Here is a 12,097-nt window from a genome sequence, read left to right as displayed (position 1 = left end):
TTGAGTTTGCTCCCACAGCTAACAAAAAGAGACATCGTTGGCCTCTACTAGTGACATTGTCACAGGCACATGTGATGACTTGAGTGGCCCTGTTACCAAGTTACCCTTAAAGGGGCAGCTAAACATTTGTTAAAATAGTCCGGTCACAGAATATTAAATTGAGCAATATACCACATTACTTCTTACTTAAGTAATACATTACTTGTTTTAGAAACATTAAGCATGTTCATCTGTTTTTCTTTGTGTAATTATGGTAAAATGGTGGTTTGGTAAACCGCTACACCCCTAGTGTAATTACGTGTGGGTCAGGACAAACACCGCGTGCAGACAGACATACAAGACACATCACACAAATCAAACTCATCCTCGGGGGGTTGCTCAAAGCTAAAATGACCTTAGCGACATCAACTGGTCTGGAAAGAACAAGCTTTCCTTACACAAGACACAACAGACATTCAGACACACACACACGACATGGTGGTACCATCAACGAGCTTGCCAACCTAAACTATGAAAAGCAGGAATAGGTTTGTCTGTCTGGTGAGTTTAAGTGTTTGCAAACATGTTATATCTGTTCATCATATCCACGTCCATAACATTCTATGAGTCATGTACAAGAAAAAAGAAAAGAAAAACAAAGTCCCCCTCCCTCTCTGCAAGAGGAGTGCCCTGTCACTTCTTAAAGGTGCAGGCGCCCCTATTCTCTTCTCCCACACAAACAGCCAGACAAAGACTGTAAAAAACAGCAGCGGTGTCATCATGCTCCCTCGCTCGCTCGCTCGCTCTCTCTCTCTCTCTCTCTCTCTCTCTCACTATAATCTGCCTGGAAGTAAGCCTATTTGGTCTTACGCAATTCACCATGTGACCGACCAACTGCCTTCATCGTGTCTGAATGTAGGTTATCCCTCATGCCGTCAGTCCGTCTTTAGCTTTAGTTCACAACATTCAAACAAGGCCTCTGTGACTCTGACCCAGTCAGGCTCACGTGGAGTCCCAAATGGCTCCTTATCCTCTACATGGTGCACTACTTTTGATCCTAGCCCTACGGGCCCTGATCCAAAGTAGTGCACTATATAGATTGATGAGAATGCCCATGGGCCACGCACTACACTCAATAACCAGTGGGCCTTGTGGAGCTGGATTCAGAGGAAAGCTGCAGGGCTGACTATAAAAAGATCCAAACATAGTTGAATAACATGTGGGCACTGAGGATCATAAAGAAAAGGCCAATCCAACTGAATAGGAACATCTAGCATAACCAGCAAAAGCTAGCCAGCGCTATTCAAAAAGTTAACATAGGACCAATACTGAATACCTGAGGGTGAAATGTCAATCTACTCCTACATCATTGCATCTGCATGTAAAAAAAAAGAGATTGAAACACCATCTATAGGTTAAAATCTACTCTTGCGTTGATCACATTAAGTGACTCATCCAATGGAGTTAACAAGGCAACAGATCAGCAATATCGGACATAAGATAACAACCGCACTGGAATTAACCTAACCTGGGGCCATGCCAGCTTCTTCTGGATATCTCTGCCTTCACTTCTCTGAAAAAGGTGGTTTCTTTCTCTGGTAAATGCCTTAGATCCAGGCTTATCCCTGAAGACATAAAAAAAAGTGTGTTTGAAGCAGAGGGCAGCACTGCACTGCACCGCAGCATCAGAACACAACAGGGGTTTCATTCACTTTCATTACCCATCACTTCCATCAGGGTGACCTTCCACACAAAGGAGGGTGCAAGCCACATCCTCATGAACACAGGACCAGGAAGATGTAGCGCGCACACACGCGCTTGTATGTAACATGAATGGGCCTGGATTGGGCTTACTTTCAGCAGCAGAGAGTGGTAAACTGGAGATGAACCCTGAAACTGGCAGTGTGTTACTGCTAAAACAAGGCTACAGATCCCCAGTGGCTAACAAACCAAGCCTGGATGGAGTCCCTCCCTGTCACACACTCTAGCATCTTTGTATTTTCCACTACTTCAGTCGCTGACTCACTCTCTGCTTTCTCCCCATCCTAAATTCCAATTTAGTAAACATTCCCCCATTCAAAAAAGCCCATTCCACTCTGTCTTTATCCAATTCATTTTCTGTTGAGCTGGAAAAAAATACCTAATAAACATTTTGTCCAGGTATTAGGTACTTACAGAGAGATGTGTCGCTGCTCGATGTCCACCCTGGTGAGCTCGTCCTCCTCCACGTCAGTCTCTCCTCCGGAGCTGCTCTCTGTGGCGTCCGAGTCAAAGGCGCTCTCCATGGACCTCAGGTTGGTGGTTCCGCTGAGGGACAGGCGCTCCAGCTCCGCCGGTACAGAGCCGTCCTTCAGGAATCGCCCAAGCCCCTCCCTCTCCTGCAGGGTGAGAGGGGCGTCCTGGCCTCCTCGTCTCCTGCCAGTTCGGAGGGCATCCAGTGGCCCCAGTGTGCTCTCCAGGAGCCCCCCCAGCTGCTGTTGGACGTGGTGCTCCACCTGCTTGGCCTGAACCACCTGGAGGCGCTTCCTCAGGCGCCGTAGACGCCCCTCAATCTCGCCCTGCCGGCTCTTGCTCTGCTGAGACCGCTCCTTAACGTCCACTCCAAGGCTGCCCATGCCCAGGGAGGTCTGTCGGTCCGTTGGGGAAAGGGATGATGTGTCTGTGGCCAGCGATGGTGGCCGTTCGGAGGGTTTGCTGTCGGGGCAGTCCATGAGGGTGTTGGTGGAGGCTGCGGGGGGTGCTGGCTGTTCAGGGTTTCCGGCAGGGTTGTAGGACAGTCCTGTGGGCTGCTGGTGCTCCCCTGCCCCATTGAGAGGAGAGTTTCCTCTAGAGGCAGCCGTGTTGGGTTGGGGCACCGGGGAGTCCAGTCCATGTCCAGCAGGAGGCCTGTTATTACCTCCATTGACCGTTGTCATACTGTCCCGGTCCGGCCCGTTTTTGGCAAACTTCTTAGCCACGCCGTTGACTGGTGGCGGTGGGCTTGACAGGGCAGAGGGAACACCTCCTCTGCTGTTACTCATGATGCTCTTGAGCTGCTCCTCTGAGAGCTCCAGTGTCTTGTGTTTCCTGGGCAGGAAGCTGGGCAGAAGGCCGTGTTTCTGCAGCAGGACGCCTTGCAGCTTCAGTGACTCCTTGGTAGAGGGAACGGACGTCACGTCTGAGCACAGGTACGACGCCACCAGCGGCTGTAGTTTCCCAAGAGGTGTGGAAGAAGCCTCGTTGCTTCGCGTCAACTCCTCCTTCCCCTTACCTGTGATGGACCCCCCGTGGGGACTGCGCTCTTCAGAGGCCTTGCGCTTGACAGCGCCGTTGCTGGAGACGAGGATGTGACTGGTGCCGCCGTTGCTCTCCACGCCGCTCGGGGAGAGGTTGGAGGAGGGCGGAGCCAGTTTGAAGCGGATGCGGTGAGCTTCGGCCGGCGCGTCGGTTAGAGCGGGTGCCATCGCAGCCATGCAGCACAGGGGGGGAGGGGGGGCAGGCGAGGGGGCCTCTCCCGGTGCCGAGGCCAGCTGCACACCACCCACCTACTGCCTCGCCAGAGGACAGCCTAGGAGAGGGAGGAAGTCGGAGAGAGGGAGAAAGAGAAAGAGGGGTAGAGAGAGTTTGTGTCGGAGATTTACATTAACAGCACAACATCCGTGTGCCATTTCAAACGTTCAACCTTGACAAATCATCATTCACGGTCATCCAAACCAGTCTTACACCACACCACACCAAGATTATTCGGTGTGATGCCTCAAATTTGCATATAGTAGTCATAATGATCTGGCCCCAATACCACATTACTACTCTGCAAGAAAACCGGTTGCTGAAGCTTTGAATACATATGAACCCATCAGATATCACTGACATGTTTCTGGAGCATAGAGGAGCAGGTGCGTAGATGAAACCATAGCTGGAGGATAGAGAGTGAAGTGGGGGGGAGGGGGCATTTACCAGCAGAACTACATTGAGAGGAGCTATGCAGCTTAATTTATGTCTGCATGGGACACAAGAGGCAACAGCTGATCTCACCAAATGTAGGTCAGAGCCCTAGCTGGAGCGAAGGCCTACCGAAACGCATCCAGACAAGGGGGATTCCAGCAGCCAAGCAGTAGACTAACGGTGGGGGGGGGCACGTGTGATGGTAAAGTACCCTACCAGGGGTCACATCTGTATTTTCAAAGTATTCTCGTGGAGCTCAGAGGGGGCTTTTAAGACCCTGTAGCAACGCTAAGCTCACCGTTTCAATGTGCAATTTGGTTAAATGTTTGGCAGGCTGCCTGGCTAATGTAATTCAAGAACAAGGGAGGGTACAGACTGAGAAGGCAGGTAAATCCTAATGGTGGAAGGAAAAATATGTAGGTGGCTGGCTAGCTTCACAAGTGCAAATTCTTCTTACATAACTGCTCAATAGAAAAATAGAATATTGCTAAGAAATGTTCAGTCATGAATACAAACAGGCCAGGCTGACAAGACGCTACATGAAATCACTATTCATTTTCTGAGAAGTAAACTAAGAGTGAGCGAGAGAGAGCAGATTGGTGTGTTATTATGCTCTGAAAGGGTGCCGTGCTGTAAAACTGCAGATCCGAAGGGCGTGGTGATGGATGACACAGGTGTTGGGTTACATTGTGCAGCTGCATAATAGGATAGGCTACATGCTCCATCATTTCCTATTTGATTAGGGCTAGGCTTAAAAATCACAAAAAAGGCAGTGTTGTGTTCAACTTCATTACATTTGTCAACAAAGAATGCAATAACGTAAAGAAATGCAATAATGTAGAGAATCACGTAGGCTTGTCTTATGCAATCGTGTAGCCTACGTCTTCATTACAAGGCAAAAACAATGTCCCCATGTTTCATCTTCAAGCTAAATGCAAAGCATTTGCTGGGCTATCGACCCAGTACATCAAAAACCAGACATTCAAACTATTCCTACTTCCTAGATGTTAAATTCCTTTTTCCAATTTGACTCAAAACATATATGTTGCAATAGTGATCGTTTCTCAACGGGGGGGTTTCTTAACAGTCACAAGTAAATGAGGAAATATTGACCTATCGATGTGTCGCTGAGCAGCTGCAATATTTTAAGCAACAGCGCGAGCAAGCAGAAAGGCAAGAAGTTCCCAAAAAGAAACTGAAAATGCAAATGGCAACACCTTCAAAATAAGGCCAGCTGCTACGTGTCATATTCATCCTAATCTTGTGATAATGTTTTACTCAAAATGCCTTGCGTGTGACAGCCATGGATAGGCTGGGACAAGCTGGGATGAGGAGCTGCTGCAGTAGGGGGGTGGGGAAGCAAGTTCTTCCCCCTCTGGCCAACCACATTTTATTGACAGCAAAACACTGACAATCAAGCGAAGCTGAATGACAGTCAGTGCAACCAATCAGACAGCTCTGCACGATTGGTAGGTGGGGAATGTTGAACAGCAATGCAGATCAGGGCATATCTCCTCACAAAATTGGGGGAAAATGTAAGGGAGAGAAAGAGTAAAAGAGGGGGACGGGAAGGCCCGAGTCATTTGAGTTAATCGAAAGCCATTTCTGGAAGCACTTTCAGAAATGCTCTTTGGTGAGTTGTTTTCCTAAGGCTGTTCCCCCATGTTGCTGGTTGAGTGGGGAGACGGCTTAAGTAGTGAACAGATTCTAGAACATTCTGGAGGTGTATGTTTACCTGACATGCATGAGAGGTCAATTTAACCGTGCTAATCTGAACCCATCATCTGTGCTGCTGATACCATATGTTGAGGGTCAGGTGGGGATGGAAGGCCCCACTTTAACCTTTTTGGGATAGGGGGCAGCATTTTCACTTTTGGATGAATAGCGTGCCCAGAGTGAACGGCCTCCTACTCTGTCCCAGATGCTAATACAGGGGGGCAAAAAAGTATTTAGTCAGCCACCAATTGCGCAAGTTCTCCCACTTAAAAAGATGAGGCCTGTAATTTTCCTCATAGGTACACTATGACAGACAAAATGAGGGGGAAAAATCCAGAAAATCACATTGTAAATTTCTTTATGAATTTATTTGCAACTTGCACAATTGGTGGCTGACTAAATACTTTCCCGTCCACTGTATATGCACATTATTATTAGTATTGGATAGAAAACACTCTGACGTTTCTAAAACTGTTTGAATTATGTCTGAGTTCAACAGAACTCCTGAGAAAAATCCAACCAGGAAGTGGGAAATCTGATGTTTGTAGTTTTTCAACTCAGCCCCCATTGAAGATACAGTGGGATATTAGTTATGTTTCACTTCAAGGCTTACACTAGATGTCAACAGTATTTAGAACCTGTTTTGAGGATTCTACTCTAAAGGAGGGGCTCATAAGGGCTCTTTGAGTGAGTGGTCTGGCAGAGTGCCACAGCCTCGGTCTGGCGTGCTCACGTGAAAGGTAGCTACGTTCCACTTCATTTGTACAGACAAAGGAATTGTCCGGTTGGAAGATAAATGAAGTTTTATGTTATATACATCCTGAAGATTGATTCCATAGTTAGGTTGGCATGTTTCTACAGGCTGTAACGGAACTTTTAGTCCGACGTTCGGCGCGACCTGAATGCGCTTTTGGATTTGTTTACCAAACGCCCTAACAAAAGAAGATATTTGGACATAACTGATGAACATTATCGAACAAATCAAAACATTTATGGTGGAACTGGGATTCCTGGGAGCGCATTCTGATGAAGATCATCAAAGGTAAGTGAATATTTAAAATGGTATTTCTGAGTAATGTTGACTGCCCAATATGGCGGGTATCTTTTTGGCTGCTTTGTTGTCAAAAGGCTGTACTCAGATTATTGCATGGTTTGCTTTCTCCATAAAGTTTTTAAAAATAAATCTGACACAGCGGTTGCATTAAGGAGAGGTTTATCTAAAAGTTCCATGTATAATAGTCGTATCTTTATCAATGTTTATTATGAGTATTTCTGTACATTGATGTGGCTATCACCGCATGTTTTAGAACTACTGAACGTAACGCGCCAATGTAAACTCCGATTTTCTTTTTTTAAATATGAACTTTATCAAACAAAACATACATGTAGTGTGTAAAATGAAGTCCCATGAGTGTCATCTGACGAAGATCATCAAAGGTTAGTGATTCATTTTCTCTCTATTTCTGCTTTTTGTGAATGCTCTTTGGCTGGAAATGGCTGTGTTTTTCTGTGACTTGTTGGTGACCTAACATAATCGTTTGTGGTGCTTTAATCCTTTTTATATTCAAACACTGTGGCTGGATTAACGAGAATGGTATCTTTAAAATGGTGTAAAATACTTGTATGCTTGAGGAATTTTAATTATGAGTTGTTTTCAATATGGCGCCCTGCACTTTCACTGGCTGTTGCGGGGGGGTTCCGCTAGCTCGCAGAACGAGATTAAAAGGGGGGATGGAGTCACTCCAGTTGTGGACAGGGGCCCAGGTGTTTATTTTTGTATGGCCACCCACACACACACACTAGTGTTGCACGGGTCACCCGCACCAGCCAGCAATTGATAACCCATCCGCAAACCGCCCAATTATACGTGACAAGTGAAAATCTGAGGCCTGTGGACTAGTGGGGTGCAGGATTTAGATATGTTTCTGCTTATAATTTCCAACATTTTGGTAGGCCATGTTAGTCAGCTTGTCTATAATTAGATACTGTGTAATGACAGAAGAGAAACTACATGTATGTTGCCCTAGAATACTAAATAAACCATTGCTTACCAGAATATCATAAATCGATAGAGTGAATGCTTCAATCTAGTTGACATCGGTAAAGTTCTCTGTCATCTCTGATTCTTCCACGGAGCAAAACCTTTTAGGGACCAGGGAGAAAATTAATGTCCAAATGACATCAGTTTGACCGATTGTAAGGAAACAGAAAGCTGTGAAAACAACCCAACATGTTTCTGATAAGATTTCAGTTCCTTTTGGATTTTGTGGTTCAAATACTATCAGCTTTATGATGCTGATAAACATAGAGACCGTCTGTAAAGGTGCTAACAGCACATTTTCATTCTCTCAAGATGCTGAATGAAAGAAATCATATTTCTCCACTCCTGTTCCCAAGTCAAGATGTAGCCTACATTTGGTGTTTTATTTTACTGCAAGAAATGCCTTATTCTGCAGGAATTAATATTAAAGTCTATGTGAGAGGTTATAGAGCAACAGTTGGTGTGCATTTATCCCATCTGAACAGTAGGCTACAACTCCCTTGTTGAATTTGTATAGCACCTCACAATCACCACATACCCAAATCGTTCCCAGACATTACATTTCTGCCCCCCCATCTCTTATTTTCAACTCTCCATTTCACAGCTTCAATGTAGCCTATAGATATAAATTGCACAAGAATAATGCATTTATGGACTTATGGTATTGTTTTCTCTTTATTCAACCCGCCAGCCATCCACCTTGCCCTTCCTCCACACAACATTTCATGACCATAAACACGACCGAGCCACAGATGTAATAGCGGGGACTGCGGGTTATGAGTCAACCCAAGCATCTCTTTAAAGAGGAGTGTTACTGTAGCTTGGCATTTAGTCACGTCACACTAGAACCATGCAGCTGTGTCAAATATCAACTGAGACAATAGCCAGAGCCAATGAAATAGCAGCACCTAGCAAGAGCAGGGCAGACATTAGGTCTATTTAAAGGTGAAGGAAATGATAGAAGATGTTTAATACACGCATGATTACCAAACACACACACTCTCTCTTTCTCTCTCTGGGGATGGGCACGGCGAACGGACGGTTCGTATTCGAACAATTGAGAGTATTCCATTTTTGGAGATCATTTTTAGGCCTATTTTAACAATGAAAAAGCTTCATCTAAATGATATTGTCCATGTTACATTGTTACACACAAGGATGACATTTGAAATGCTTAATTGATTAAAACAAAACTTTATAATGTAGTGTTTACTTAAGGCTCTTTGAGCTACTGCTGCTTCAGACGCAACGTGGTGTTGACAGTCATTGTTTACAGTTGTGCACTGTAAATGTAGCCGACAGTTCTGAGGACTCACAAAGTAATTGCTTTATTTTCAAGCTCATTTTCACTCTTATGGGCTTATGGGTTGTATTTTACATGAAAAGGGATTTTTTATTATCATAGTGCATGAAGCCCTATGGTCAGCCCTGACAACGGTATGCTATTTTCCCAACTTCAAATAGCAATTAGCCTACAGGCACGCACACCAATGGTGAGTCCTCAAGACCTGCTGGCAGATCAATACAAAAAAATGTAATACAACAAAAAAAACGTGTCAGAATTTATTTATTTTATTTATGTTGCATGTAGAACATCCTAGCCTATTTAATGACGATTGGCCCTGTTTTACTAAAGTTACGAGGCAAGAAATTGCGAAATACAGCACACCATTGCGAGATACAACTTTGATTGCCGATAGATAGAAAACAGAACCCTGCACTATGCCTATCTAAACAGTGCCCCTCCCCTCTCTCACAGTCCCTTGCTAGTTCACTTGTGTTCGTTTGTGTTCTCGGAAGTACAAGTAATCAGTCTCCTCCATTCCAAAAATACAAAATCTTAGGAGTCAATTCCACTGAATGTCTTGGTAAGTCACTGTATTTAACTAACTTTGAGGTACTTTTTTTTTTTAGGAGAGAGCGGTCTGCACAGGCAGCTCAAAATGATTTGATTGACAGTTCTGGTTGTCTAGAGAGACACGAATTCCGCTTCAGAAGCGGCATTACTTTACAGACAAGTAAAATGCCCTTCGTGTCGGCATTTAAAAAGCTGTAGTGCAACCTTACAAACAAACATGCCGCAGAGCTATCAAGTGTATATGTATAAAAACCCGAGGTAGACATAATTTCATTGCCCGACCCTAGCGGTCATACATATGCAGTGCTTGACTTGGACTGGAATAGATGCCAGTACTGTTTATATTTAGGTACAGGAACGCCACAATACTCTTGAGATAATATTCTTTAAAAAGGTGCAGGAGCTCAAGCAGTAGAAAATGTGAAGTGCCGGTACTCGCCTCCAGTGAGCTCCTGCCCAACTCAAGCACTGTACATGCATAAGAGGACCATGGTGTGGAATTTTATGAATATTTCTTGAAATTTTAATGGAAAACTGGTCTAAAAAAAATAGCAGTTGAAACTTGAGGTCGACCGATTAATCGGAATGGCCGATTAATTAGGGCCGATTTCAAGTATTCAGAAAAATCGGAAATTGGTATTTTTGGGCGCAGATTTCTTTTTAAAAATAATAATTAATAACTGATCTGCCTAGTTAAATAAAGGTAAGAACACATTCTTATACTCAATGACGGCCTAGGAACGGTGGGTTAACTGCCTTGTTCAGGGGCAGAACGACAGATTTACACCATGTCAGCTCGGGGGATCCAATCTTGCAAACTTACAGTTAACTCGTCCAACGCAATAACGACCTGCCTCTCTCTCGTTGCACTCCACAAGGAGTGTTACGTGAATGCAGTTAGCCAAGGTAAGTTGCTAGCTAGCATTAAACTTATCTTACAAAAAACAATCAATCATAATCACTCGTTAACAACACATGGTTGATGATATTACTAGATATTATCTAGCGTGTACTGCGTTGCATATAATCTGACTGAGCATACAAGTATCTAACTGAGTGGTGGTAGGCAGAAGCAGGCGGGTAAACATGAATTCAAACAGCACTTTCATGCGTTTTGCCAGCAGCTCTTCGTTGTGCGTCAAGCATTGCGCTGTTTATGACTTCAAGCCTATCAACTCCCGAGATGAGGCTGGTGTAACCGAAGTGAAATGGCTGGCTAGTTAGCACGCGCTAATAGTGTTTCAAACATCACTCGCTCTGAGCCTTCTAGTAGTTGTTCCCCTAGCTCTGCATGGGTAACGCTGCTTCGATGGTGGCTGTTGTCGTTGTGTTGCTGGTTCGAGCCCAGGGAGGAGCGAGGAGAGGGACGGAAGCTATACTGTTACACTGGCAATACTAAAGTGCCTATAAGAACATCCAATAGTCAAAGGTTAATGAAATACAAATGGTATAGAGGGAAATAGTCCTATAATTCCAATAATAACTACAACCTAAAACTTCTTACCTGGGAGAAGTTTTAAATGTAAAAATAATAATAAATTGGTATCGGCTTTTTTGGTCCTCCAATAATCGGTATCGGGGTTGAAAAAAATCATAATCGGTCGACCTCTAGTTGAAACATTAAGCAAAATATTAAATTTGTCACATCTCTAGTCAGATCCTTGCTCTGTAAAGTGGTTCCTTCTAAATATGTCCAGGCACACAAACTCAAGAAACATTTACAGTGAAACTCAAAGGACATGCACTGACTGGCACCCTATTTCCTAATGGGTCCTGGTCAAAAGCAGTGCACTGTATAGGGAGTAGGGTACCATTTGGGACCCAGACACAGCCTGTCTGCCTAGAGAAGCTGTGTGTAGGGAGGAGCTAACCCAGCCTCCTGCTAGTAGCACATTACTAATACAGCAGCCAGGTTCAATCTCAGTTCACCAAACCTCAATCAAATAATCCACTATAGTAGAAAACAAGTAGGCTACGGTACAACCCCTCCCTGTTCAATGTATGTGTTCACAATTCCCTAGTAAACGGACGGACGGACGTGAATGACTTGTTTGATTCAAGTAGGGCTATATAAATTGAATGTACTTCGCAAAATTAAGATGCAAATATGGCCCGAGTTACATAGGACAAACCAGATTCATCTTAGCCTAAAACTGTGACAAGAACAGCTTGGTACGTAGTCTACCAGAGCTGCCAGTTACCTCTTGTATCAGCTACTGCAGCCCAGGGTTTCTTAATGGGTGCTTTCCCAAGTGTCTCTACATAGAAAAGCCTTTCATCAACTTAAGCCTTTGAGAGGCAGCAGGGAGGGACAGAAATTAGGGAGTTAGGCTGTCTGGGGAAGTCCCGTCCTACACTCTCCAAATGAGGTTATAGTTTGGATGTAATCATGATGGAAAGTGAACACCATTTTAAAATAATTGTATGTTGACCAACCTTGACACACACGCACGTGCTCGCTCGCACGCGCACGTACACTGAAACAACTTCGCTCAGCTATCGCTCAGCGTCACACTCATAATAACCCAGGAGAGTAAAGATCCAGTGAGGGTTTGGAATGTAAGGTGACCTCCCTTGGG

General features: G+C 44.6%; 1 protein-coding gene across 5 annotated transcripts in view; it reads right to left on the bottom strand.

Annotated features, from left to right (window-relative positions):
* The window catches only part of LOC109898296 (KAT8 regulatory NSL complex subunit 1), a 73,902-nt gene that overhangs the window by 41,554 nt on the left and 20,251 nt on the right, over positions 1-12,097 (bottom strand). For 4 of the 5 annotated variants that reach the window (XM_020493218.2, XM_020493221.2, XM_020493219.2 and 1 more), the window contains one exon: positions 2,155-3,526. In XM_020493218.2, coding sequence (XP_020348807.1) covers positions 2,155-3,431 — 1,277 coding nt within the window. In that variant the 5' untranslated portion in view covers positions 3,432-3,526. Of the gene's footprint in view, positions 1-2,154; positions 3,527-7,670; positions 7,771-12,097 lie in introns of those variants that run through there. The other variant, XM_020493220.2, reaches the window with a different exon arrangement.

The sequence above is a fragment of the Oncorhynchus kisutch genome, linkage group LG10 (assembly GCF_002021735.2).
Source record: "Oncorhynchus kisutch isolate 150728-3 linkage group LG10, Okis_V2, whole genome shotgun sequence".
Taxonomy (NCBI): Eukaryota; Metazoa; Chordata; class Actinopteri; order Salmoniformes; family Salmonidae; genus Oncorhynchus; species Oncorhynchus kisutch.
This window is presented reverse-complemented; position numbering and strand designations above follow the sequence as displayed.